This window comes from Dermochelys coriacea, chromosome 1, assembly GCF_009764565.3.
Source record: "Dermochelys coriacea isolate rDerCor1 chromosome 1, rDerCor1.pri.v4, whole genome shotgun sequence".
Taxonomy (NCBI): Eukaryota; Metazoa; Chordata; order Testudines; family Dermochelyidae; genus Dermochelys; species Dermochelys coriacea.
The window spans coordinates 164056340-164083828 of record NC_050068.2 but is presented as its reverse complement, the minus strand read 5'-3'; the positions used below and the strand labels follow the sequence as shown (position 1 = coordinate 164083828).

Here is a 27489-nt window from a genome sequence, read left to right as displayed (position 1 = left end):
TGCGGGCCGGAGAAGGGGCGCGCGCGGGGGGGGCGCGCCTAGCCCAGCCGGGGGCGGGGGGCTGGGGTCGGGGGCGGCGCCCGGCTCCAAGGACGGAGCGGGGGCGGTGCTGTGGGTGGAGCCTGCGCAGCTGGCGGCGGCGCCCTTTAAGCAGCGACCCTCGCCCGCCTCCTGTTTGTGCAGCCTGGGAGCCAGCAGCGCCGCGCCGCGCCGCGCCCGAGCAGCCCTAGCCTCGCCGCGCCCCCGCCCCCGCCCCCCACGGTCTGCCCCCATCGCGCCGCCGCAGGATGCCCCGCTATGAGCTGGCTTTGATCCTGAAAGCCATGCAGAGGGTGAGTGAGTGAGTGAGTGAGGGCCCCTGCCCCGTGCGGCTCCCCCGCCAGCCCGGTGCTGCGCCCGCGTGTGCCCGGCCCCCTCCGCGCCCGGCGGCGCCCTAGCGCTCGGTGTCTCCCCCCCCCCCCGGCCCCCACCTGTGCGCCCTGGCTCGTCCCTTCGGCCTCCCGCCTCCCCGCGGCCGGGCAGTTGCCGCTGCCCCGCGGGCTGACCGCGCACGTGCGTGTCATGGAGGCGGGCTCGCCGTCTCGCCTGCCTGGGGCTGCGCGGGAGAAAAAAAGGGGACAAACGGTTGTGCCGGAGCCTGAAGGCCCCGGGCTTGGGCCGCTCAGCTGGGGAAATGTGGGGTGCCCAACTGGCCCCTTGAAATAACTCTCAACCCCCCCGCCCCTCGCGTGCCCTTTCCTGCGCTTGCCCGGGGCTCAGCTAGGACCGTCCTGGAGGGTTGGCAACCCTGGGCTCAGCACTGGTTTCCCTGTGTGCCTCCTCTCCACACCTCTGGTGGCTTATAGCAGGTCAGTGCTTAATCTGTAATGAAAGAGGTGTAGAGTCCAAGCAATTTATTTTATTTTCATTACCCATGCGTCAAGCCTAGAGATGCCAGGGCTGAGCCCTGACACAAATTAATCAGTAGTAGATGCTAGGAGAGTTATAGCAATGGCTGCTAGGTGCTCTCTCTCTCCTCACAAAGGCCGACAAGGAAGAGTGAAATCATGATTTCACTCTTGTAAGTTACAGCATTACCTTTTTCGCCGGGGAGAGAGCGCCAATGTTGTGACCTTGTGACCCTGTCCATGCTAGGGAAATCTTTCAGATGGTTTCCACTGTTAATGCCAATTGAGTTCCTTTGATGATGATAGAGCTCTCAGAGTGTCACTAGTGTGGGTTCTAGCCCACGAAAGCTTATGCCCAAATAAATTTGTTAGTCTTTAAGGTGCCACAAGGGTACCTTGTTGCTTTTGCTGATACAGATTAACACGGCTACCACTCTGAAACTAGTGTCAAGACTGCTATGGTTTTGAGTGCCTAGGAACCACCTTAGATGATTTATAAAAAAACCAAAACAAAAAAGTTGCTCATAGGTCTGCACTGGGAGCCAAACCATTGTTGGCTATGTATGTTTTTTTATTATTTCTCTTAATTTCCCTAATGTAGGCAGGACTTTGAAACACACTTAGTGTAAGGTTTCAGAGTAGCCGCCATGTTAGTCTGTATTTGCAAAAAGAAAAGGAGTACTTGTGGCATCTTAGAGACTAACAAATTTATTTGAGCATACGCTTTCGTGAGCTACAGCTCACTTCATTGGATGCATTCAGTGTAAGGTGAATATTTTGTATTCCTCTTCCCTGTCCTTCATGCTAAGTTACGTACACAACCCAACTTTATTCACCACTGTAAAGCTTACTGCATTGGGTCCTTGAACAATGCTAGTGTCTAAATGCAGCAGCTTTTCTATTAGTGTAGGTACCTTTTTAAATCTTAATCCTACAAATTACATGCTGTTAATGTGTTCTTGCTGACTTTCGTCTTTAACTATCTTTTTATATATTTGTAATAGTGCTGAAATATTTAATTTTCTGCTCTTGGTTTAATTCCATCCTTTCTGTTATTTGAGCATGTTATTTTCTTGTGCATAACATTAGTATATTTCCATTTGTTTTACATATAGCCTCTGTTAGATTTATTTAAAAAAAATGAGGTGTGGAGGTTACATTATACATTACAAATTTTCTGCATTTGAATTGGGAGAGAAGGTATCACAAATCCAACAACATAGTGACGTACAAACAAATTATAGTGCAAGCACAACTAGGAGTACTGTGGCTTTGAAGAGCCTCACAAGCATTCCTGGGGTTAGAACATGGTGAAGCAGAGATGTGCTTATGGTCACAAATGCCTCCTATTTGCATTTATACATTATGGTAACAACTAAAATACTCTTTTAAAGTTTGACTCTCCAGTATGTACTTTCTTAACAAATGTTCGTTTTTTTTTTTTAAGGCATTTCTGCAAACCAAAACGATTGGGTTAACTGTTATAGTAGTTCTGGTGAAATTAAGCTAGGTATAGAAACTTAAGTTTTTCTAACCTACTCCTTTCAGAGTAGCAGCCGTGTTAGTCTGTATTCGCAAAAAGAAAAGGAGTACTTGTGGCACCTTAGAGACTAACAAATTTATTAGAGCATAAGCTTTCGTGAGCTCACGAAAGCTTATGCTCTAATAAATTTGTTAGTCTCTAAGGTGCCACAAGTACTCCTTTTCTTTTAACCTACTCCTTGTATCGGAACTCTAGATTTTAGAGTTATTCTTAAGTTTTGTTTTAATTGGTTAACTAACTTGCTGTCTACAAATATCTTGCTGCAGTTTGGTTTTCTGTGCAGTTAAAACCCTTTAAAGAGCAATTCTGTGCAGATTGGAGCTTCCCTAAAGTGGTGGTGCTGAATCTCAAGAAGTGGATTGTTTTAATGAGCCATAAGATCTTTCCCTGCACAGCATGTTGGTTTAAAAACTTTGTACTCTAAAGATTCTTAAGTTTAAAAAAACTATTACTAAGACTGTTATGTAAACACACCAAAGAAAGAAATTCAGTTTGGGTTAATAGTCTGAAATCCTGTAATTAATTGCATTAGTCAATATTTATGACTTGAATGATTTAATACACACAACAGGGTCCCAAATAAACTAGATTTGAATTTGACACTATTTAGTATTTCCTGATCAAACAAAGAACCCCAGTGATAATTTTCTAGAAAAAGTTGAAATATTGTTTCTATATTTGAGACGTCTTTGCAGTTGCAATCCAAGAAATAGCATGTGAGACTTTGGTTCTGTCACTGTGTCCAGCTGGGGTACTAATTTTGTCCAAATTATTTAATATCTATGGAAGAGATCTTTGAAAGACACACTGGGTTTGAATGGGAATATGGTGCTTAACTGCCACGTCTGCCTTTGAAAATCTTCCTCTACCTGAATGAGAGGCCACAATAAGGATAGAGTGCTCCCAGGAGTTGCAGCACAAATGTATGGAGATGTACTTTCTGCCTTGAAGAGTTTACAGTCCCAAGTTTACAAGTGACATGAAAGGTGAAGGTAGTAATGCATAGTAAAACTTATACAATACTTAAATTTTTTTATTGTAAATAGATCAAGTGCTAACTCTTTCTATCCCCCCCACCCCCTGCTAGCACTATAAGCATTGTAGCAGAGGCAGGACTTCAGGAGGAGAGCGTAGTGACATTTCAAGTCAGTTCCAAGGGAATATATGGGGAAAGGGGAACTCTTCAGGAAACCTCCTGCGTATTTTCCCAGTTGTGTCCGGGGTGGCCATCCTGAGCCTGAGAAGGAGCCAGAATTTACCAATGTACGTTGCCAAAGAGCCACAGTAACACATCAGCAGCCCCCCATCAGCTCCCCCTCCCTACCACCCTCCCCCCCCCGGCTCCCAGCACTTCCACCCACTGGCAGCCCTACGGATCAGCACCTCTCCCTCCCCACACCTCCTGATCAGCTGTTTTGTGGCATGCAGGAGGTTTGGGATGGGGTGGGGAGGAGTGAGGACATGACAGGCTTGGGAAGGGGTGGAGTGAGGGCAGGGCCTGTGGCAGAGCCAGGGGTTGAGCAGTGAGCACCCCCTGGCACATTGGAAAGTTGGCACCTGTAGCTCCAGCCCTGGAGTCAGTGCCTATACAAGGAGCTGTGTATTGGCCACCCCTGTTCTAGTCAGTGAGGGCTTGGAAATGGTTTTGTTGTGCTCTAATGCAGTTCCTCAGATTGACCTGAAGGGGGCAATATGAGACATTCTTCCAGGAAATGCTGGCAGCATGGGACAGAGGTAGGACCTATACTCTGATCCCTTGTGTGGCATTGCCATTGCTGCAACTTGATTTGTGAATTGGCATACCTCTCCAATAAATCCTACAGGTTTTTTTTTTTTTCTGATTCAGCTGTCTACTTTCATGCTAAATATTTTTAGTTCCCTTCAAGAGGAAAAAATATTCAGGGGTTTTGGGATGGATTCAGTTTCGTAACCAATTGCATGGATCATGCAATATCAATTAACTTTTTTTTTCATATACAGTTCTCCTGTTTCAGCAAATTATTTCACTAATATCTTGTGATCCTGTAAAGCAGTGGTTCTCAACCTAGGGGTCCCACTTGTTCAGGGAAAGCCCCTGGCAGGCCGGGCTGGTTTGTTTACCTGCTGTGTCCGCAGGTTCGGCCAAATGCGTCTCCCACTGGCTGCGGTTCATTGCTCCAGGCCAATGGGGGTTGTGGGAAGGGCGGCCAGTACATCCCTCGGCCCGCACCACTTCCCGCAGCAGTCATTGGCCTAGAGCAGCGAACCAAGGCCTGTGGGAGCTGCAATCGGCTGAACCTGCGGACGTGGCAGGTAAACAAACTGGCCCAGTCTGCCAGGGGCTTTCCCTGAACAAGCGGCGCCCCTAGTTGATAACCACTGCTCTAAGGCTTCTCTTGCTTCTCCGTTTGACTTTAGTATGTTCGCATGCTCACTTTTTACAACATGTATTGTTTGCCATCCAAGCAGGTTGCCATGTTTCAATAAATTCTCTGCCTGCTGTGAAGAATGTTCAGCTATATTAGGGAAGCCCAGGCTATGGATAAAAGTGCTGCCTGACAACTTGATCTCTATACAACTGAGCTTTTGATATTTCTTCCTGGGAAGAAAAAAAGGAAAAGGTTAATAAGCAGACTTTTTTTTTTTTTTTAAAAAAAATCCTACTTTTTCTTTCCTACTGGTTACCATAGCTTGCATTTATATTTCCATCTAGAAATGTTTGTGACCATAGTGGTTATATCAGCACCTCACAGTTTAGTAAGATCAGACAAAATTCTTTCTGCCCTTCCCTTCTGGAGTAACTTACAGGTAGAGTCCTCTTCCCCTCCCTGTCTCTCACTAGGCTCATAGACTACATGAAGAGTTTACTGTGAAAAAGTTAAGTCAAAGAAGTGTATTGTGTATTTAGTGCCTAACACTGTGAGAGGTGTAGTCATTCTTCTTTTGTAGGCATGAGTCCATAGTCTGGGTCCAGCTTGTCGTGAGAGTTCTGTCTCCTGCTATAACTATTCTTGTGGAAGCACTTTTTTTTTTTTTTTTGGGTGAGCCTTGTATGTAAATAAACTTTCTAAGAGTACTACCTTCTGGACTGAAATATCTGATGTTTCTCAGGCCATATAAAAATAATCCATTTTCTTTTTTAAAAGTTGAATTATCAAAGTGTGGGGTTATGCATTGGGGGGGTGAAGAGGATTTTATTGTTTCAGAAAATATTTAGCTTTCTTCAGTTTGAATAGCCAGTGTATCTAATTTAAGTAGTCAGGATTTAACAATTAGTAAATTTACTATCAGCTTAATCCTAACTAAGGACAAGTGCCTTTGATGTTTTGGTTAAATAAATTTTCTTCAAGTTTCAGACACTAACGTACTATATACAGTAGGACATGAGTTAATGCTTGTTAACCCTTCACTGAGGTACAGTACCTCATGTTTGAAATGTTGTGAAAATTCCTGATCTTGTAAGGAAATCCCTGTGGGTAGACTCTTGCACTCATGATTCCCACTGACTTCTGTGAGGTCTAGATAGGCCTTAATTCTGCATTTGGGCCTTATTGCAGGTAGATCCTTGTGCCTAACTCAGTTAGGATGGATGCTAGAGTGGGGAGAAAGGAGATGGCAATCTATGTGGCTCATGGTCTATACAGCAATTCTGGATGTGAGCAGGCACAGACAGAGGCCTCATGGGTTGAGGAGAACAGTAGATGGGGGCAGAGGATTGTGTAAATGAAGAAGTGTGATGGGAGCCCCTGAATTTGGGATGTGAAGTAATACAGAAGACTGTGTGATTCAGGAAACCCGAGTTCTAATCTCAGCTCACTTATCTCGTGACTGGGCAAGTAATTTAATCTTTGTACTTCAGTTTGTCCACTTGTAAAATTTGCTCATCAGTCTAGCAGAGAACATGATCCAATAGCTGGAAGTTGAAACTAGACCAATTCAGACTGGAAATAAAGCATACATTTTTAACTGTGAGGATAGTTGACCATTAGAAAAATTTACCAAGGGTAATGGTGAATACTCCATCACTGACTATTTTAAAATCCAGATTGCATGTCTCTGTAAAAGAGAAGCAGTGAAATTATCTTGGGGAAATTCTATGGCCATGTCATATGGGAGGTTAGATTACTAGACGATCATTTTACAGGTGTGTATGGGATCCATAGATTCTAAGGCTAGAAGGTAATTATGATGTAGTCTCTCACCTTCTGTATAACACAGGCCATAGAACTTCCCCCACATAATTCCTAGATCACATCTTTTTGGAAAAATATCCATTCCTAATTTTAAAATACTCACAGTGGAGTCTCCATCATTGACTCTTGGTACAGTGTTCCAATGGCTAACTATCATGGTTAAAAAAATTTACGCTTTATTTCCGGTCTGAATTCAACTAGCATCAACTTCCAGCCATTGGATTGAGTTATATCTTTCTCTGCTAGACCGAAGAGCCTACAATTAAATATTTGTTCCCCATGTAGATACTTGGTGATGCTGTGATCAAGTCGCCCCTTAACGTTCTCTGTTTAGCTAAACAGATTGAACTCCTTGGGTTGATCACACTGTAAGTCAGATTTTTAAATCTTTTAATCATTCTCTTGGCTCTTCTGGCTCAAGATGTCTCTGACTTATCAACATATCAACTTATCAACTGTGGGCACCAGAACTGGACACAGTACTCCAGCAGCAGTTGCACCGGTTCCAAATACAATGGTAAAATAACCTCTTTTCTCCTGTTCATGTAGCCCAGGATTGCTGTAGCTCTTTTGGCCATAGCATCACACTAGGAGTTCATGTTGAGCTGATTATCCTCCGTCACCACCCCCTAATCTCTTTCCTAGTCACAGCTTCATAGGATAAAGTCCTCCATCCTGTAAGTGTGGCCTACGTTCTTTGTTCTTAAATTGATGTTTACACTGTTTGCGTGTGCCTAGTTTACCAGGTGATCCAGATTGCTCTGAATTTAGTGACCTTTGACCTGTCCTCATTATTTACCACTCCACCATCTGCAAAGATTCAGTGATGACATTTTCTTCCAGGCCATTAATAAAAAACGTTAAGTAGTGTAGGGTCAAGAACAGATTCCTTCAGGACTCCATTGGAAACAGACCTACCTGATGACTATTTCCCATTTATGGTCACATTTTTTGAGACCTATCCATTAGCCAGATTTAAATCCACTATTGTGTGCTATGTTAATTTTATTTTTAATCAACATGTGCAGTACCAAGTGAAATGGTTTACAGTAGTCTAAGTATATTATGTAACCACTATTACTTTTAGTAACCAGTTTTGTAATCTCGTCAACTTGATTTTTTTTTTAACTTCACAGGATCTGTTTTCTGTAAAGCCCGTTATCCCCACTCAAGCCTAGGTTCTTTAGGTATACTCTTGCTGCCTTCTCTCAAGGCCAAAGAGACTTTTCATGCTCATCAGGGCCTGCAGTCCTTGCCCCATTGACCTGAAAAAGGAAAGACCACAGGCTGGCTGGAGCTCATAAGTAGTTAAGGGAAGGGGTCTTCGTTCACTAGGAGCTCCTGAATGGGCTTGAGGAGGAAGGTAAGTGTAAGAGAAGGGATCCTTCACGCTCTGGGGTCCTCCTGCCATCACTTCTTCCCCCCTCTGCCCCCCACTGCATGGTGCTTGGGGAGTAGCGAAAGAGTTAATTGCTCCTTGTCACTCGCCCTCCTCCTTTTCCAAAGGGCTTTGGGTGGGGGGAGTTTTTCTCTCTGGCCCCAAGTCTCATCCACCTGCATTTCTTCCTTCCTGCAAACAAAAGTAAGAGATCCAGTCCTTTGGAGATTAGGAAGTTGTCAAGAGTATGGCTCCACTCATCAGGAAGAAGAGCCTGGATCCTGAGGATCTACAGGGATTTGTACGAAAGGGACTTGGTCTCTGTGAACCATAGAAGGCCAGAAGCATCAGAACTCTCCTCAAACCACAAACTCCCCCTCTCCCCCCTGCAACCTCCTATGGCAGGGCTGGGCAAACTTTTTGGTCTGAGGGCTGCATAAGGTTTCAGAAATTTGTATGGAGGGCCGGTTAGGGGAGGCTCTGCCTCCACAAACAGCCAGGTGTGGCCTGGCCCAGCCCCCCTGCTTCTCGCCCCCTGATGGGGGGGCCCTCAGGACTCCTGCCCCCGGCCCCTGACCACTCTCCCCACCCCCAAACTCCCCTGTCCTCTGTCCAACCCTGCTCCCTGCCCCCTTATTGTGCCGCCTGGAGCACCAGTGGTGGGCAGCACAGCTGCACCAGGACAGGCAGCCATTCCGCCTGGCTGGAGCCAGTCACGCACCACGCAGCACAGAGCAGCAGGTCAGGCTGGGCTCTGCAGCTGCTCTGCTCGGCAAGAGTTCACGGCCCTGCTGCCCAGAGCATTGCGCCAACAGTGCAGTGAGCTGAGGGGGAGGAGGAACAGCAGGGGAGGGGCCAAGGGCTAGCCTCTCGGGCCAGGAGCTAGGGCCAGGCAGAACGGTCCTGCGGGCCATAGTTTGCCCATCTCTGTCTTATGGCCTGGCCTGCCAGATTTGAAGGGTTACAAGAGGGGGGGCCCAGAGTACACAGGAAAATGTCTCCAGCACACTTTAGGGCCATTTAAAAACTACATTAGGCACAATGGTAACTCGTGTTCTCTATAAATCTGCATGAAATTAGAGGATGTGTGAAAAGAACTTGTGATGTGACAGCAGCCCACTTAATGCTGGTGACATGTATGAGGCAAATTGGAAAACCAATGTTTCATGCTCCTCTTCGATACCCTTTGTTGAAAGAAGGAACGGTTGGATGATGGCATCTTTATGGGGCAGAGTTTACATGAATAGCTTTGACTCTTGAGCTTCCATGGTTTCTCACTGTTGTGGAGTTGAACTCTAAAACTATTTCAAGTTATTATGTACTCAGACCATGATGTAGATACCTGCTTAATATCCCTACATAAAAGTTGATGAAATCTACAACATTACTGAATTGTCACTTTAAAAGGACCTTACATTTTTCAGTGCAATATTTTGTGGTCCGTTTCATAAGCTGCTGCTTGAGAGAGCTTGATAAGATGAGCACAGCTCAAACCTGCAGAAAGGGTACAACATTGAGATGATTCCTGCCCCTTCATTTCTGATTACTCACATGATTTGAACTTACTGTTCGGAAATTATTGCATCCCTGATTGTGAACCCAGAGAAATGAGGGTGGGAGTATGCTAATAAAGTTTGCAGATGATACAAAGCTGGGAGGTATTGCCAATTTAGAGAAGGATCGGGATATCATACAGGAGGATCTGGATGACCTTGTTAACTGGAGTAATAGTAATAGGATGAAATTGAATAGTGAAGTGTAAGGTCATGCATTTAGGGATTAATAACAAGAATTTTGGTTATAAGCTGGGGACGCATCAATTAGAAGTAACGGAGAAGGACCTTGGAGTATTGGTTGACCACAGGATGACTATGAGCTGCCAATGTGATATGGCTGTGAAAAAAGCTAAGGCGGTCTTGGGATGCATCAGGCAAGGTATTTCCAGTAGAGATAAGGAGGTGTTAGTACCGTTATACAAGGCAATGGTGAGATCTCATCTGGAATATTGTGTGCAGTTCCGGTCTCCCATGTTTAAGAAGGATGAATTCAAACGAACAGGTATAGAGAAGGGCTACTAGGATGATCCGAGGAATGGAAAACCTTATGAAAGGAGACTTGAGGAGCTTGGCTTGTTTAGCCTAACCAAAAGAAGGTTGAGGGGAGATATGATTGCTCTCTATAAATATATCGGGGGGATAAATACCGGAGAGGGAGAAGAATTATTTAAGCTCAGTACCAATGTGGATACAAGAACAAATGGATATAAACTGGCCATTGGCAAGTTTAGACTTGAAATTAGACGAAGGTTTCTAACCATCAGAGGAGTGAAGTTCTGGAATAGCCTTCCAAGGGAAGTAGTGGAGGCAAAAGATCTATCTGGCTTCAAGATTAAACTCTGTAAGTTTATGGAGATGGTATGATGGGATAACATGATTTTGACAATTTATCTTTAACTATTATGGTAAATAGGTCCAATGGCCTGTGATGGGATGTTGGATGGGGTGGGATCTGAGTTACTACAGATATCTGGGTATCTGGTTGGTGAATCTTGCCCACATGCTCAGGGTTCAGCTGATCGCCATATTTGGGGTCAGGAAGGAATTTTCCTCCAGGGCAGATTGGAAGAAGCCCTGGGGGGTTTTTCACCTCCCTCTGTAGCATGAGGCACAGGTCACTTGCTGGAGGATTCTCTGCACCTTGAAGTTTTTTAAACCATGATTTGAGGACTTCAGTAGCTCAGACATAGCTGAGAGGTTTATTGCAGGAGTGGGTTGGTGAGATTCTGTGGCCTACATTGTGCAGGAGGTCAGACTAGATGATCATAATAGTCCCTTCTGACCTTAATGTTTGAGTCTTTGAGAACCAGTATTGTTTGTTCAAAAACAAACATCTTTCTCCCACTCCCCAGCCAAGCTCTTTTGAAATCTGCCCCACGTATTTAGGCATCTAAGTATGGATTTAGGGGATTATCTTTTGGCATAATTTTTGAAGCTCTTGCCCTGTAGTCTTATCACAAAAATAAATGTGCTCCAAGGGTGAGAGTACTATAACCTAGAGTAGTGATGGAGTTCTAAAGGCATGGAAAATGGATTTAAAATAGAAGTGTTGGACTCAGGTTTTCCTGTAATCAAAAAAAGGGAATACTAGTTGGAACACTTAGTCAATACGCTGGCCTTTCACTGCTGGAGTCGTGGCTTCAAATTTTGGCTTGGGTTACAAATGAAAGTTTGACTTCATACTAATTCCCATTATGTAGACTTTTTCTAACATCCAATCAGTCCCTTGTACAAGAGAAGCCCCAGAATTGAACTTGCTGGTACTGGTAGAGCTCTAAGGAGAAATTCATATAACACATCTGCTCTATTCATAACTCTAGCTATTGCTCTGATTCATCAACAGAAGTCCTTTGGAATGCAGTGCGCATTAAGTATTTCTCCTAAGAAAACAATCAGTTTAAATAATCACAGTAGTGTGACTGGTGTAATAATGTCTGTCTTCATCCACGGGCTCTCTAATATGAGCATGGGCTCTGTCTTGCATGCACTAAGACTATGTAGTTCAGGGATTCTATCTAGTAAATAAGTAATTTGGGTAGCACCTGTTGCTATACTTCCCGTGTGTGTGGTTTTATTTTTTTCCCCTTAACTCCCCTCCCCCTGTTACATTTTTTAAAAATTTGTCTATACATGTGTTGCAAGCTGTGCAAGCTGCTTCAATCTGCCTGCCAGCGTGGCTCAACCTTGATGTGGAGAGGCAACCTCTAGGAGTCAGGGAGCAGCTCATTCACTGCTTCTCTGTTACAACTGCCAACAAGGATGTCAGTTGGTGTCTTTATTGGCTTAGTGGGCAGGGTGGTTTCAGCCAGTCACAGCTCCCTGAGTTTTACCATGTTGACCTGAAAATGTGTTAAAATATCTTGCTCCCTTTCCTTGTCAACCCTCTGTTTATACTACTTTTGGAGGCTCTTCTCTGGGTCTTGTATGATCTCACAGATCAGGCACCTCACTCTGCCCATATTTCCTTCTAGTTTTCTCCAGCACTGCTGTGAAAGCTTGCTTTTTCTTAGTACTTGAACCTATGTAGGCCCTGGCTTTTGAAGCTGTGGAGGGATAACTAATAATATGGATACATAGCGGCCAGTAATTAGCCTACACAATTGCCTTTTTTACCAGTCTGCTCAACTGCCATAAGATTCTATCTGGTTAGTGTCCACTTTGGACCGTTATGCCTGCTAATGACCCTAGGCAAAATTTTTCCAAATTTGGTTGCCAAAAAAGTGGTTTAATTTTCAGAGGTTCTGAGCACTTGCAGCTCCTGGTGACTTCAGGGGATGCAAAGGATGCTCAGTATCTATGAAAAGTAAGTCACTCTTGTTTGGGTACTTTAACTTCAGGCAACAAAGTATAAAAACTTAATCTTTTATTTTTATTAAAACGTGAACAGAATATTCATGTTATTTGGTAACTGACATATTACTATAGTACATCTAGGGTCCCATGTTTATATGTAACTTGTATAAGTTTTTTGTTCTTGTTTTAATGAACAGATGGAGGCCCAAACCTGTTTCCTCAGATGTGAGGGGTTTTGGGAACATGGAGAGTGGTGAAGATATAGCATCTCAATCCTGGGGACTCATGGGGAAGGAAAGTGGAGGCAGTTAAATAACAGGGTTACTCTTCTGCACTTTCTTGGCTCTTGCCTGTAGCACAGATCCAGCAGGAGATGCTCTGCTCTTGTCTTAGTTCTTCATAGTTGTCTTGTGCCAACCATGGTTGCATACCATAAAATATCCATGGGGTCAGCGCAGGGCTGTGCTCAGAAGAGTGCCAAGTCCCTGGCTGTGGCCTCTCTTTTTCCTCAAACCTCCTAAAGCCTGACACTTGTGGTATATTTACAGGGTGTTCCACTCTCCCCCATAGCCTATAGCTATCACGTTTTTGTCCCTACTACCCTTTATTCTTAGATGCCTTTTATCCTCTGAGTATGCTTGTTTAACTCCTAATGTTAATTGGGCACACATATCAATATAGCAGACCATTCAGGTTACATGCTGCTACGGTAAAATATAATTGCAATTTGGGGGTTTAAAATTTAGTTATGATCAGAAAAATTACCATTAAAGCACTCTTACTCAACAGTTCTGCTTCTTGTACTACTTATATCATATCTTCTTTTTACTCCTACATTACAGAGCCAACACAGTTATGAGAGAATGAGCAGATTCTATTCTTATTTATGTATCAACAGAGCTGATGAATGAGCCGGGGGGGGGGGAGGGATGGGGACGGGGACACACAGCTTGATCCTTTTATGACCGTGCTGATATTGGCAGACCTGATGGGTAGGAAAAAGTCTTTATCATCTGCATTTTTTAAATTTTTTTTTATTAAATGTTAAGGGAGACCCATGTTAGGCCCAACAACAATGCTTTGAGTCACTTCATCCTTCAGTTTCACTGGGCCATATAGCTCCAGTTACTACATTGCTTCTGTTGCATAGACAGAACTCATAAGTTTGTCTACAACAATGTATACTTAAAATTGCTATGCTGCACTGGATCTAGACAAAGTGCATTATATTACCCAATAAAGACAGTTGTGTGTAGGTTATCAGAAAAGTAGAGAGATCCATAGAGGTGTTTCACTTGTCTAGGTTCATTCAAAAATACTCTGATGGGGGTGGGGTGGGGGGGGAGAATTTTACTGCAGCATCGGAAGAACCTTGCTGCATAACTTGAATAGCATAGGAAAGTTCTAGTATAATAGGAAAGTTATCTGGATCACTTCAATAGACAAAAGGTGGATTAACTGCTAATATGTACTCAGATTCTAACCACTAGGTTTGGCAGCTCCTTTTCCTGGAACTGGGAGCATTAATACTTCGGAAAGATTTTCAGCCATGTAGGTATTTATTAATGATCCATTTCTTTGGGGTTGCAGATTTATAGGAGGTAGTTAAGGGATATCTTTGTGAAGAACCTAAGGGGTGGGCAAAGGTTAAATGTCATTTCCAGACAAATACTTTTTAACCCCACAAGGCTGTGCACAGATGTGCCCACTAACTTGCTAGTGAATGCATAGTTTTACTAATATGTGATGGATCTGCACCTGAAATAAAATAAAAATAAAAACAGAATATTTTGGACATAGTCTCTTCCTCTTAATGAGAATTGCCAGGATAGACTATATCATTGGTGATAAGAGACAAGGAAAACATAGCAGGAATACTTACCAGCTGGGAGGAAAGGAGATTGGGGAAGCAGCATTTAAGGCTGCAGCTGTGGGTCTCTTCTTCTCTCTTCCCCTCCTTCCCCCCCCATTATTTAAAGGGCCATCTATCAGAAAATCATGCTGGGAAAGCTTCTTTTTAAAAGTGACCTAACAGTTCTGAATTTCAGCTGTGACCAAGCACTTTTAAAGAACTATGAATAAGGCTTGAATTTCTATATGATCTTACTTTGTTCCCCTTTTTTTGAGGGACCCGTTTGAAACTTCAAAATAGCTGTTTGTTTTTGTTTCTGTAATAAGAATTTAGATGTAATCTTGGTGTCAGCTGCTAGCTGCATTTAATGTGCCAACACATCATCAGAATCTTATACGAATCCTACATAAATTGTGCCATAAACTGTAACATTCTAGACTTTAAAGTGTTAAATGGTGGCTGGATCACCTACATGAACATCTGAGAGAAACAGGTCTTAGATGTATGAGCTATTTTCCCATTCTAATAACAGGTTAAGTGTATGTTCTTATAATATTTCTGCCTCTGTGTGCCCTATAAATCCTACCCTGAATCTATTCTACTGCATCTTGTATCTTTTTTGAGAATTTGCCTTTACCTAATAAACTGCCTTTTTTTTTGTGCGAGAGACGTACTAATATTTGCACAGAAATCTCAAACTGTTATGATTAAAAAGGAAAAAGTTTCTTGTACTTGTGATATGGCCCAATCGGAAAGTAGCTAGGGCTGAAATTCACTGTTCTTGGCATCAATTTTGACATGCTGCTGGTTTTGAGAGCTCCAAACATGCTATTCTCATGACTTGATAGTCTCCCCATGCAGCTGTTTGAGTCCTTCTTTAATCAGGAAGGTGGAAAAGTTTCAGTAGTCAATACAGATTTGTTGCATTATCACTCTCTACACAGCAGAGAAAAACCTGCAGCTGACTCATACCAGCCAACTTGGGCTCATGTGGCTTGGGCTGCAGGGCTGTTTCACTGCTCTGTAGACTTCCAGGTCCCACAGCCTGGGCTCCAGTCCGAGCCCAGAAGTCTACACTGCAATGAAACAGCTGCAGGTTTTTCTTTGCTGTGTAGACATACTTCATTACGGCAGTTCAGAGTAACTTCTTATACCGGCTCCTTATTGAACTTAATTCCAGCATAACCCTGGGAATTCTTCCCTTTTGCTTACTGAAATGAGTCTCCTTCCTTTTGTTTCTCTGATCTTTGCCCAGCAAATTTCCCTCAAAGCTTTACCAGGCTAAACACCACAAACCAGGTCTGAAAGTTGCAAAAGTGGTGATTTTGAAAAGTAGCTTTTAAAGCCTGGTTTGGCCCTTCTATAGATAACATTATAACCAAAATAAATACTACCTGTCCAGTGACAGTGTCTCAATTGTGACATATATAACAACTTATTAAAGGGCAAATACTCTTTATAAGGATTATAATCATGATTGGACTGTTTGCTATGGAATGCACACTAGCTGCCTTTTTGTATACTATTGCAGCACATCCGATTTCACTACTAAAAGAAAAGGAGTACCCGTGGCACCTTGGAGACTAACAAATTTATTAGAGCATAAGCTTTCGTGAGCTACAGCTCACTTCATCGGATGTAGCTCACGAAAGCTTATGCTCTAATAAATTTGTTAGTCTCTAAGGTGCCACGGGTACTCCTTTTCTTTTTGCGAATACAGACTAACACGGCTGCTACTCTGAAACCTGTCATTATGCGATTTCACTACTGTATCTGATTACTGCTATCGATCAGTTAGTGTCTGTCACCAGTTTAAGTCTAAAACTTTTTTCAATAAGATAGGAGAACAAGGAACTAAAATTTTACTCTATTCTTGTCTCACCTTTTTATAGTTGATTCCTTGCATAATTTCTTAACCCAATGTATCTGGGAGTGATTGCTTTTGTATGCTTTTTTCCTCTTAAAATAATATATGGAATCTTGGTATTGTTATATTGTAATTGCATTTGACTTTTTAAAAATATAATGAAAGAAGCACTTGCAGCTAAGTAGTGTATTACTTTCATACCCAGAAGCTTCATGCAGTTTGGAAACATTTACAGTGTACTGTCTTGTATCAGAGGGGTAGCCATGTTAGTCTGGATCTGTAAAAGTGGCAAAGAGTCCTGTGGCACCTTATAGACTAATGGATGTATTGGAGCATATTCTTTTGTGGGTGAATACCCACTTTGTCAGATGCATGTAGTGGAAATTTCCAGAGGCAGGCAAGCTAGAATCAGGCTAGGGATAACTAGGTTAGCTCAATCAGGGAGGATGAGGCCCTCTTCTAGCAGTTGAGGTGTGAACACCAAGGGAGGAGAAACTGCTTTTGTAGTTGGCTAGCCATTCACAGTGTACTGTCTTGTTTACAAATAAATTAAACCATGGAATAGATGAGTTAATCTGCAGTGCCTTTTGGGAATGAGTGTAATTTAAAAACAGATCTGTGATCTGAGACTCATGATCTTGATAAATTGAGCACTCAACTGTAATCAGTCTGTTTTGTATCATTTCCCTAGTCTCTCCTCATTCTTGGATATAACTTTATGAGAATATAAATATTCTTATTTGTAAAAACTGCATATCTTCCTTGGTTCTGAAATGCTTTATTTTTTGTGCAACATTCTGCTTATAAAATGGCCAATTCATGCAAAAATTGTTGACTGAAGTGGAACTTTTTTTTTTTTAACACATCTGCCTTAGTGAGAAGTGCACTTTCTCACAGTGAATAAGCAGCATGGTTACCTGTAATAGTTTGTTAAAACAGCAAAAGAGTTAACATCTTTTTAACCATTTAAGGTACTCCTCCATACTCTCATCCGTAGCTCTATCTTAACATAGTTTTCTCTGGGAATCTGTTTTGTTTTTAAATTAACTTCACACATGAATGCTACCCTGTGATAGTTTTGAGTTGTAGATATGTAATATCAATCTTTAAACCATTTTTTGTTTTAAGGCCAGATTTGTTGGTATGCTTTGTCAGCTTTATCATTTCAGCACAGTATAAAGCATCTGGAGTACACTGGCCATTTAAATGATGTTTACAGGGATTCTCTGTCACTGGAGCAGCACAAAACATTCAGGGCATACTAGAGAATCTGGCCCATAATTTCCACAGAATGCAACTATAATCTTTGTGTGTCTAATGACAGTGGGTTAATGCAATGATAGTTGAAGGCCAAATCTGTCAGTTAGAACTCTTGACATGTACAGCTCTTTTTGTGTCATTGACTCTCTTCAGCCCATAGAATTGAAACATCCAAATTAACTAGAGAGGGAAGGTGGTGATTGGTATCAAAGGTAACTAAATCAGATGGCTGTACTTAAGAGTAACCTGAGCTGTATACGTGGCCCTTTCTATTTTATAATAACTGGCTAAAACAGTAATTAATACATTTTTAATTTAATTGCAACCTAACTTCTTGTACATACGCTGAATTTGAAGATCACAGTGAATTTTTAATCCTAGGTAAAACTCAAATTTCTTGTGGTGGTAAAATCATTTGGGACAAAACAGATTTGAGTACTAAATTTCTTAACCCTGGTCTACACTATGAGTTAGGTCGAATTTAGCAGGGTTAGATCGATTTAACCCTGCACTTGTCCACACAACAAAGCCATTTTTGTCGACTTAAAGGGCTCTTAAAATCTGTTTCTGTACCCCTCCCTGACAAGGGGATTAGCACTGAAATAGACATCGCTGGGTTGAATATGGGGTAGTGTGGCCGCAATTCAGTGGTATTGGCCTCCAGGAGCTATCCCAGAGTGCTCCATTGTGACTGCTCTGGACAGCACTTTCAACTCGGATGCACTAGCCAGATACACAGGAAAAGCACCAGGAACTTTTTTGAATTTCATTTCCTGTTTGGCAAGCGTGTCGAGCTCATCAGCAGAGATGACCATGCAGTCCCAGAATCACAAAGGAGCTCCAGCATGGACCGAATGGAGATACTGGATCTGATCGCTGTATGGTGAGACGAATCTGTGGTATCGGAACTCTGTTCCAAAAGACGAAATGCCAAAATATTTGAGAGAATCTCCCAGGTCATGATGGACAGAAGCTATAACAGGGACCTGCAGCAGTGCCAGTGAAAATTAAGGAGCTCAGACAAGCCTACCAAAGAGGCAAACGGCCGCTCCAGGTCAGAGCCCCAGACATGCAGCTTCTCTGATGAGCTGCATGCAATTCTAGGGGTGCCCCTACCACTACGCAACCCCTGTCCATGGACACCTGCAAGAGGGCAGTCTCATGCAACAGGGATGAGGATTTTGGGGACGAGGAAGATGAGGATAGCGCACAACAGGCAAGCGGAGAAACCGTTCTCCCCGATGGCCGGGAACTGTTTATCACCCTGGAGCCAATACCCTCTCAAGATGAGCTCCTGGACCATGAAGCCAGAGAAGGCACCTCTGGTGAGTGTACCTTTTTGTAAATATAATACAGGGTTTAAAAGCAAGTGTGTTTTAATGATTGATTTGCCCTGAAGACTTGGGATGCATTTGTGGCCAGTACAACTATGGGAAAAGTCTGGTAATGTGTTTGAGGATGGAGTGGAAATTCTCCAGGGACATTATTAAGGGGACATTCAGAGGTGGCTGTTCCTGCTGGGCTGTTTGCCTGTGGCTGTAAAAAAAAAAAAAATCATCCCCACTCTTAGCCATGCAGTGGGGAGGCCTTCATGCTGAGCTGTTAGCCTTTGGCTGGCAGGCATCTTTCCTGATATTAGTCGTGGTGGGAGGAGGGGTGAAGCGATCATCCCAGAGAATTGGGTGGTGGGAGGTTTAGTTGGGTTTGTGCTGCACGTTAACCTGAAAACCGCATCCCCTCCTTTTAAATGGCCAACCCAACAGGTGCTTGGTATGGGAAAGGAGGGCGCTGCTGTTTTGAAACCATTCCCACATGTTATGAAGGCTGAAGAAGCCGAAAGACTGTGGCTTACCATAGCTGCTTGCAAGCCGAATTCTGTTGCCCAGCCCTGTGTGTGTGTGATCTATCTCACCAAATCGGCAGGTGCTCAATATAAGAGGCAAAATGTGACCTTGTACCAAAAGCACATGTACTATGTAATGTTAACAGCTTGGTTCATTGTGAAAGAGTCTACCCATTGTTCTCTTAAAATGTCTTTTTTTTTTTTTTTTAAAATACTATTCTCCCTTTTTCTCCTCCTGCAGCTGCAAATGTTTCAACGCTTCCCCTATTATCTCCGTCCCAGAGGCTAGTGCAAATAAGAAGGTGAAAAAAATGCACTCACGATGAAATGTTCTCTGAGCTCATGCATTCCTTCTGCACTGAAAGAGATCAGCAGAATGCATGGAGGCAAACAATGGCAGAGTCCAGGAAAGCAGAAAATGAACAGGAGGGACTAGCAAGAACAGGGGGACTAGCAAGAAGAGAGGTTGTGGGAGCAAGAGGAGAGGTGGCGGCAGCGTGATGAGAGGAGGCAGGATGCAATGCTGTTGCTACTGGGGGGTCAAACTGATGTGCTCCGGCATCTGGTGGAGCTGCAGGAAGGGCAGCAGGAGCACAGACCACTGCTGCAGCCTGTGTGCAACCGCCCACCCTCCTCCCCAAGTTCCATAGCCTCCTCACCCAGACTCCCAAGAATGTGGGGGGATGGGGGGGCAGGCTCTGGGCACCCAACCACTCCACCCCAGAGGACTGCCCAAGCAACAGAAGACTGGTATTCTGTGTGTGTGTGTGTGTGGTTTTTTTTGTTTTTGTGTTTTTTGAAGTGCAGTGTGGTCTTGTCCTTCCCTCCTCCCCTCATGCACCACCCACCTGGTGCTTCCATCCTCTCCCACCCCTCCCGGGCTACCTTGGCAGTTATCCCCCTATTTGTGTGATGAATTAATAAAGAATGTATGATTTTGAAACAACAATGACTTTATTGCCTCTGCAAATGGTGACCGAAGGGGGAGAGTGGTTGGCTTAAAAGGAAGTGGAGTGAACCACGGGGGCGGGTTTTCATCAAGGAGAAACAAACAGAACTGTCACACCGTACCCTGGCCAGTCATGAAACTGGTTTTCAAAGCTTCTCTGATGTGCAGCACGCCCTGCTGTGCTCTTCTAATTGCCCTGGTGTCTGGCCGCATATAATCAGCAGCCAGGCAATTTCCCTCCACCTCCCACCCCTCCATCAATATCTTCCCCCTTACTTTCACAGATATTGTGGAGCAAGCAGCAATAACAATGGGAATATTGGTTTCGCCGAGGTCTAACCAAGTCAGTAAACTGCGCCAGCGTGCTTTTAAATGTCCAAATGCACATTCTACTACCATTCTGCACTTGCTCAGCCTGTAGTTAAACAGCTCCTTATTACTGTCCAGGATGCCTGTGTATGGCTTCATGAGCCATGGCATTAAGGGGTAGGCTGAGTCCCCAAGGATAACTATAGGCATTTCAACATCCCCAACAGTTATTTTCTGGTCTGGGAAGTAAATCCCTTGCTGCAGCTTTTGAAACAGACCAGAGTTCCTGAAGATGCACGTGTCATGTACCTTTCCCGGCCATCCCACATTGATGTTGGTGAAACGTCCCTGGTGATCCACCAGTGCTTGCAGCACTATTGAAACGTACCCCTTTTGGTTTATGTACTGGCTGCCGTGGTGGTCCAGTCCCAAGATAGGGATATGGGTTCCGTCTATTGCCCCACCACAGTTAGGGAACCCCATTGCAGCAAAGTCATCCACTGTGACCTGCACATTTCCCAGAGTCACTACCCTTGATAGCAGCAGCTCAGTGATTGCGTTGGCTACTTGGATCACAGCAGCCCCCACAGTAGATTTGCTCACTCCAAATTGATTCCTGACTGACTGGTGTAGCTGTTTGATGTTGCAAGCTTCCAGAGGGCTATTGCCACTCGCTTGTGAACTGTGAGGGCTGCTCTCATCTTAGTATTCTTGCACTTCAGGGCAGGGGAAAGTAAGTCACAAAGTTCCATGAAAGTGCCCTTACGCATTTGAAAGTTTCGCAGCCACTGGGAATCATCCCAGACACGCAACACTATGCGGTCCCACTACTCTGTGCTTGTTTCCTGGGCCCAGAATCAGTGTTCCACGGCATGAGCCTGCCCCATTGCCACCAGGATGTCCAAATTGCCAGGGCCTGTACTCTGAGAGAAGTCGGTGTCCATGTCCTCCTCACTCTTGTCGTTGCGCTGCTGTCACCTCCTCGCCTGCTTTTGCGGGTTCTGGTCCTGCACATGCTATAGGATAATGCATGAGATGTTTACAATGCTCATAACTGCTGCGGTGATCTGAGCAGGCTCCAGAGTTGTAGCAGAAGCGGTGGCTGACGACAGCTGCCACGAGAATAGGTATTTATAGAGAACGATGAGAGGACCTGCAAAGTGGATTTCAGGAGAGCAGAGTTGCAGCAGAAGTGGTGGATAATGATGGTTAGCACCGCCTACATTTCCTGAGAAAGAACACGCGTACCTGGGAGCCCATGACAGACAACATGGAGAAATTTTGCTATTGAGACAGTAGCAGCGGAAGTGGTGGAGGAGGATGATGATGATGATGATGATGATTAGCAGTCCTACTGCACCATCTGCTGAAAGCAGTGTGGCATCCGCACAGGGGGAAAAGTGCGAAATGATTGTCTGCTGTTGCTTTCATGGAGGGAGGGGCGACTGACGTGTACCCAAAACCACCCATCATGATATTTTTGCCTCATCAGGCAGCTTAACCCAGAATTCCAACGGGCGGTGGGAACTGTGGGATAGCTACCCACAGTGCACCGCTCCGTAAGTTGATGCTAGCCATGGTAGTGAGGATGCAGTCTGACCTAATGCGCTTAGTGTGGACATAAACAATGGACTGTATAAAATCAATTTCTAAAAATAGATTTCTATAGTATCGACCTAATTTTGTAGTGTAGACATACCCTTAGTTTAATTTTAACTCAGAATAGTCAACTCACTTGTAAATTCTCAGAAAACTCATTCTGCGCTCAGTAAATGCTTTAACTTTAATAGGGAGGAAGGACTTGCTATTCACACAATAAATATGCAGAAAATGTAGGGGCAGGTTTCGACATAATTATTTAATGACCATAGGTGTTGAGATTCAGAATTAGTTTTATAGCTGCTAAAACACAAATTGTGAACATTACTTGTCAAAATATACAAAGTAAACATCCTTAAATCAAACTCTAACTTCTCAAGCAGCATTCCCTGACTTTGCTTATTGGTAGAATTCAGTTATTAGTGATGGCAATACTTAGTTGGTTTGCATGTGTGTAGTGAAATTGACATTTACAGGTTAAGCTAATCTTTCCAAGTTTAACAATAAACATAGGCTGGATCCCTGCCTTAGGCACAAAACACATCCTTATCTTAACTGTAGAGTTGATTCTCATTAATGTATCCCCTTCAATGGCAGAAAGAATCGTCAGAGTTCAAAGGGTCAAAGTATGTCACAGGTCTACTAGCTCCTAGAAAGCAATGATGAGTTTAGGACAATCCCATGGAACTATATCTCAGCCGTCTATCTCTGTATATTAGTTGTCCAACATCTGTTTATTTTAAAGCATCTGTAATCAGGGTGTGACGTCTACAAGTGTCAGCCACACCCTCGCATGGAGCTTCCTTTTCACCAAAAACCTAAATCAAGAATCTTCATTTCTCCCTCTCCTAAATAAAGTGAACACTAGTAAAAGAAAACAGTTGCAGATTAATCACTAAAAACTATGGAAACAGTTTTGACTTGAAAATAGCTTTTATTTTTAGCTGTATTCCTATGGCTTCCTGTGTCTTTATAAAACCACAATGTTAATTTAATGTTAAATAATTAAAAAGTGGTGCTGGACAAAAATGAATTATGTAAATCAATGCTGATGGTAGAAGTGGTGAGGTGCTTTTGTCAAGCTCTGTGGAACAGAAGGAGAATTGATGTACAAAAACCTTTTTAATTTGGAACTACCAAAACCAACACTTTTTTTTTTAAATTTAATTTATTTTTAAAAAGGGGGGGGTGGGTGGGGAGGAAAGTAAATGGGAACTTCTCTGGCTGATGGAAACCGTCAAAAATAGCAAACTCTGAAAATAAAATTGGCATATTTTGAGGTGATTTTTCTGTTGGGTTTTTTAAATACCAAAACTATTAGTGTAAACAAGATTTCCTCCCCCAGGCCCTCCCACACAAACTGAAGTCAACTCATTCCAATTAAAATACAAAATTACAAGTAGTAGTGTGCACTGAATCACAAAAACAACTAGAGGGGTCACACTTCAATGTGTTTGTAAGCTGAACTGGCAGGTGGAGGGCAGGGCAGGAACTTGGTCCCTATCTCTGATAGGACTCTCTCCAGTAATCCTAACCATGCTGTCTTCCCTGGTCATCTCTCCCTTGGTTTAGATGAACTAAAACAATTTTGACTAGGCAAAGGTAAGTGATCCTATTTGAGCCAGGTAAAGTTTGGAGGGCCTCATTCCTACTCTGCTGCTCTAGTTTCTGATCTGAAGCAGCCCCTGCTGTTCAAGTCCTGATCCTCTGAACTCTGTCAAAACACCGGAGTCCTGATCTGCAGCTTCATTTGCTGACTCACTTTGTCCAATAGGATTGATGTATGCAGACGAACTGGTGATATTGAGCAATGACTGGCTGAGTTACCTCTGATCTCATAATGCTCTTTGCTTGCAGCCCCAAATGGGCACTGTGTAGAAAACAGATTTTTTTCCGGTTTTCTGATTATCACAAAAATCAGTAGGGTTCTTTCCATTGATACCTAGAGTGTTACCTGAAATTTTAGAATTCATTGGACATGATCTTCAAAAGTTACCATATTACACTCACTCACTCACTCGCCATCAAGATGTGTTTAGGTCTTGTTTTGCTTGCCCTATTAGTGTAAACAAAACTCTGCCCTCCCCTCTTCCCCCCCCCCCCCACTGAAATTTCCTGATACCTTTCCCACTTAAAAACAGCTCTGTGGGGTGCAGTGCATATCACATAAAGTTCTAAAACTTGTAGAATAACCTCAGTTTTACAGTTAGTCATAAACTTACCATTATTCGATATATGTGGCAGTGTTATGACTTCATTCCTATATTTAGTCATGGCAACAGGGTGGTGTCTTAAACACAGAATTGTGACATCACTTCAGGATCTAGCAAGAGAGAACCTGGGCTGTTTAGGGTGGAATCTTGGGGAAATTCAACAAAGGACTATCCAAGTAAACTTTTTTGTAATGTAAAATGTCTTTCTATGCAAATGTGGAAGGGCTTATTTTAATGTCTTTTAAAATAAGCTTTAATCCTGTGAGGCTTGGGGGGGGGGGGAATGGAAATCCCTAATGAGAATGCTTTTTGTTGTGTTGAGGATATTTTACTTTTTTTTTTAAAGCCATTTAATCTTTATGCTCTTGTTTGCTGTATCCATTGATGCACGTGTACCATGTCCAGATTTTCAGCTTAATTATAAAGGGCACTACTCAGTTTGAGTAATGAATTCTGTGTTCTATCTTGCACAAATACAATTTAAAAGAGGAAAAGCCTTGTAATCAACCACTTGTTTTGATAGACTTCAAATCTTTCTCATAAAGTGAGTGAAATCCTTCTCTAATTCAACCTTTGTCTTTTGTCTTTGCTGCCTTGCAGGGTTGGTACAGTAGGCCTCACTAGACTTAGCTGCAGCTAAGAATTTCTCCTACATCAACAGAGTTAATGCTGATCTTGTGGAAAGTCGATTAAAAGTGCGTGCTAAGTTCTCAAATTTCCATTTAAGAAGCGGAGAAAATAAATCTGTCTTCTCAAAGTGCACTACAACCACCACCATCAAGACAGCAAATCAAGGGACAAAGAATTCAATCTGCAGTATTGATAAATGTAAACTGGTTCACATATTACTCTAAAGACTTCTTGGGGGGTGAAAATTGGACATCGTCAGTCAGAAGTCATTTTGTTTATAAAAATGAGGGCTTCTTTGGAAACAGCAGACATTGCCATTGTGACACTGTACTTTGTGCTTGTACTGTGCATAGGCTTTTTTGCCATGTGGAAATACAATCGAAGCACCGTAAGTGGCTACTTCTTGGCAGGCCGTTCTATGACATGGGTAGCTATTGGTGCATCCTTATTTGTGAGCAATATTGGGAGTGAACACTTCATTGGGCTCGCAGGATCTGGAGCAGCAAGTGGATTTGCAGTAGGTGCATGGGAGTTCAACGCCTTAATGCTTTTACAGCTTTTAGGATGGGTCTTCATCCCAGTCTACGTACGGTCAGGAGTATATACCATGCCTGAATATTTGTCCAAACGTTTTGGAGGACATAGAATTCAAATATATTTTGCGGCGTTGTCTTTGATTCTTTATATCTTCACCAAACTTTCTGTTGACTTGTATTCAGGTGCACTCTTTATTCAAGAATCTCTAGGTTGGAACCTTTATTTGTCAGTTATCCTGCTTATTGGAATGACTGCTTTGTTGACTGTGACTGGAGGTCTTGTGGCTGTCATCTACACGGACACTCTTCAAGCTCTGCTTATGATTATTGGTGCCCTCACACTCATGATCATAAGTATGACGGAGGTTGGTGGGTTTGAAGAAGTTAAAAGAAGGTATATGTTGGCAACACCAAATATTACATCAATCTTGTTAACCTACAATCTTTCCAATACCAACTTTTGTCATGTCTATCCAAAGCCTGATGCTCTTAAAATGTTGCGTGAGCCAACAGATGAAGATATTCCCTGGCCTGGATTTCTGTTTGGGCAGACCCCGGCTTCTGTATGGTACTGGTGTGCTGACCAAGTCATAGTTCAGAGGGTTTTAGCTGCAAAAAATATTGCTCATGCCAAAGGATCCACACTAATGGCAGGGTTTTTAAAGCTGTTGCCTATGTTTATTATAGTTATCCCAGGGATGATTTCACGTATACTGTTCGCAGATGACATTGCCTGTATCAGTCCCGAACACTGCATGCAAGTCTGTGGAAGCAGAGCTGGATGCTCTAACATTGCCTATCCACGTTTGGTGATGAAACTTGTACCAGTTGGTCTGCGGGGACTTATGATGGCTGTAATGATTGCTGCACTAATGAGTGACTTGGACTCGATATTTAACAGTGCCAGCACTATATTTACACTTGATGTCTACAAACTCATACGCAAGAGTGCTCCATCTAGAGAACTAATGATTGTAGGAAGAGTGTTTGTCGCTTTCATGGTAATTATAAGTATTGCCTGGGTTCCAATAATCGTGGAAATGCAAGGAGGCCAGATGTATCTCTATATACAAGAGGTAGCAGATTATTTGACTCCACCAGTGGCTGCACTGTTTCTATTGGGTATTTTTTGGAAGCGTTGCAACGAACAAGGGGCATTCTATGGTGGAATGGTTGGGTTTGTTCTTGGGTCTATAAGGTTGATATTGGCATTTATTTATCGTGTCCCTGAGTGTAACCAGCCTGATACTAGGCCAGGCTTCATCAAAAATATCCATTATATGTATATTGCTACTGCTCTGTTTTGGATCACTGGAATTGTGACTATTACAGTAAGCCTCTTTACACCGCCACCAACAAAGGAACAGATTCGAACAACCACTTTCTGGTCTCTAAAAATCAGGTCTGTAAAAGAAAATGCTTCAAAAGAGGATCCATACAAGGTACAAGAAAAAACCATCTTGAAATGTAATGAAAATGCCAATCATATCTTGCCAAATGGTAAATCTGAAGAAAATATTAAAAATATTAAGCCTGAGGATATAAATCTTCTAGTTACTTGCAGAGAAGACAGCAATCCAGTGATTTCTGTAAGTCACTCTGAAGTTGAGACACCAGTTGATTGTTATTCAAATGGACAGGTGGCTCTCATGGGTGAGAAAAAGTGTGAGGAAGAGACTGATGATAGAGAGAAACATTGGAAATTCATAGATTGGTTCTGTGGCTTTAGAAGTAGAAACATGAATGAAAGAGCCATCCAAGATACGGAGGAAGAGACTCTCTGTTTACAAATGTTGGAAGAGACTCCGAAAGTTAAACTGTTACTAAATATTGGACTGTTCTGTGTCTGTTCACTTGGAATATTCATGTTTGTCTATTTCTCTTTGTGAGTGGTGAAGCTTTAAGGGTATGGCTAAACATACAGAAGCTGATACAAGTCTCTGGAGAATTTTTTAAAAAATATACATAACTTGCATCTCAGGCATTGTTTACGCTATATTGTAAAATCAACTTGTCAGCCAATTTAAAGACCATTTGAGATGTGTATTATATTAGCTCTGTTTAAATAAGGAAGAATGTGGTTTTTAGTGCAGTACCGCAAG

General features: G+C 42.9%; 2 protein-coding genes across 3 annotated transcripts in view; both read left to right on the top strand.

Annotated features, from left to right (window-relative positions):
• Positions 1-202: 202 nt before the first annotated feature.
• Positions 203-27489, top strand: SLC5A3 (solute carrier family 5 member 3). 2 transcript variants are annotated; one of them, XM_043507880.1, is made up of 3 exons: positions 286-332; positions 760-848; positions 24822-27489. In XM_043507880.1, the coding sequence occupies exon 3, from the start codon at positions 25135-25137 to the stop codon at positions 27274-27276; it is 2142 nt and encodes a 713-aa protein (XP_043363815.1). In that variant the 5' UTR covers positions 286-332; positions 760-848; positions 24822-25134; the 3' UTR covers positions 27277-27489. The 2 variants fall into 2 exon arrangements, with proteins under 2 accessions (XP_038244643.1, XP_043363815.1); XM_038388715.2 differs by lacking the exon at positions 760-848 and having other exon boundaries at positions 203-332; positions 24822-27483.
• The window catches only part of MRPS6 (mitochondrial ribosomal protein S6), a 74318-nt gene continuing 47038 nt past the window's right edge, over positions 210-27489 (top strand). The window contains exon 1 of the mRNA XM_038388726.2: positions 210-332. Within this exon, the coding sequence (XP_038244654.1) occupies positions 288-332 (45 nt within the window). The 5' untranslated portion in view covers positions 210-287. The remainder of the gene's footprint in view (positions 333-27489) is intronic.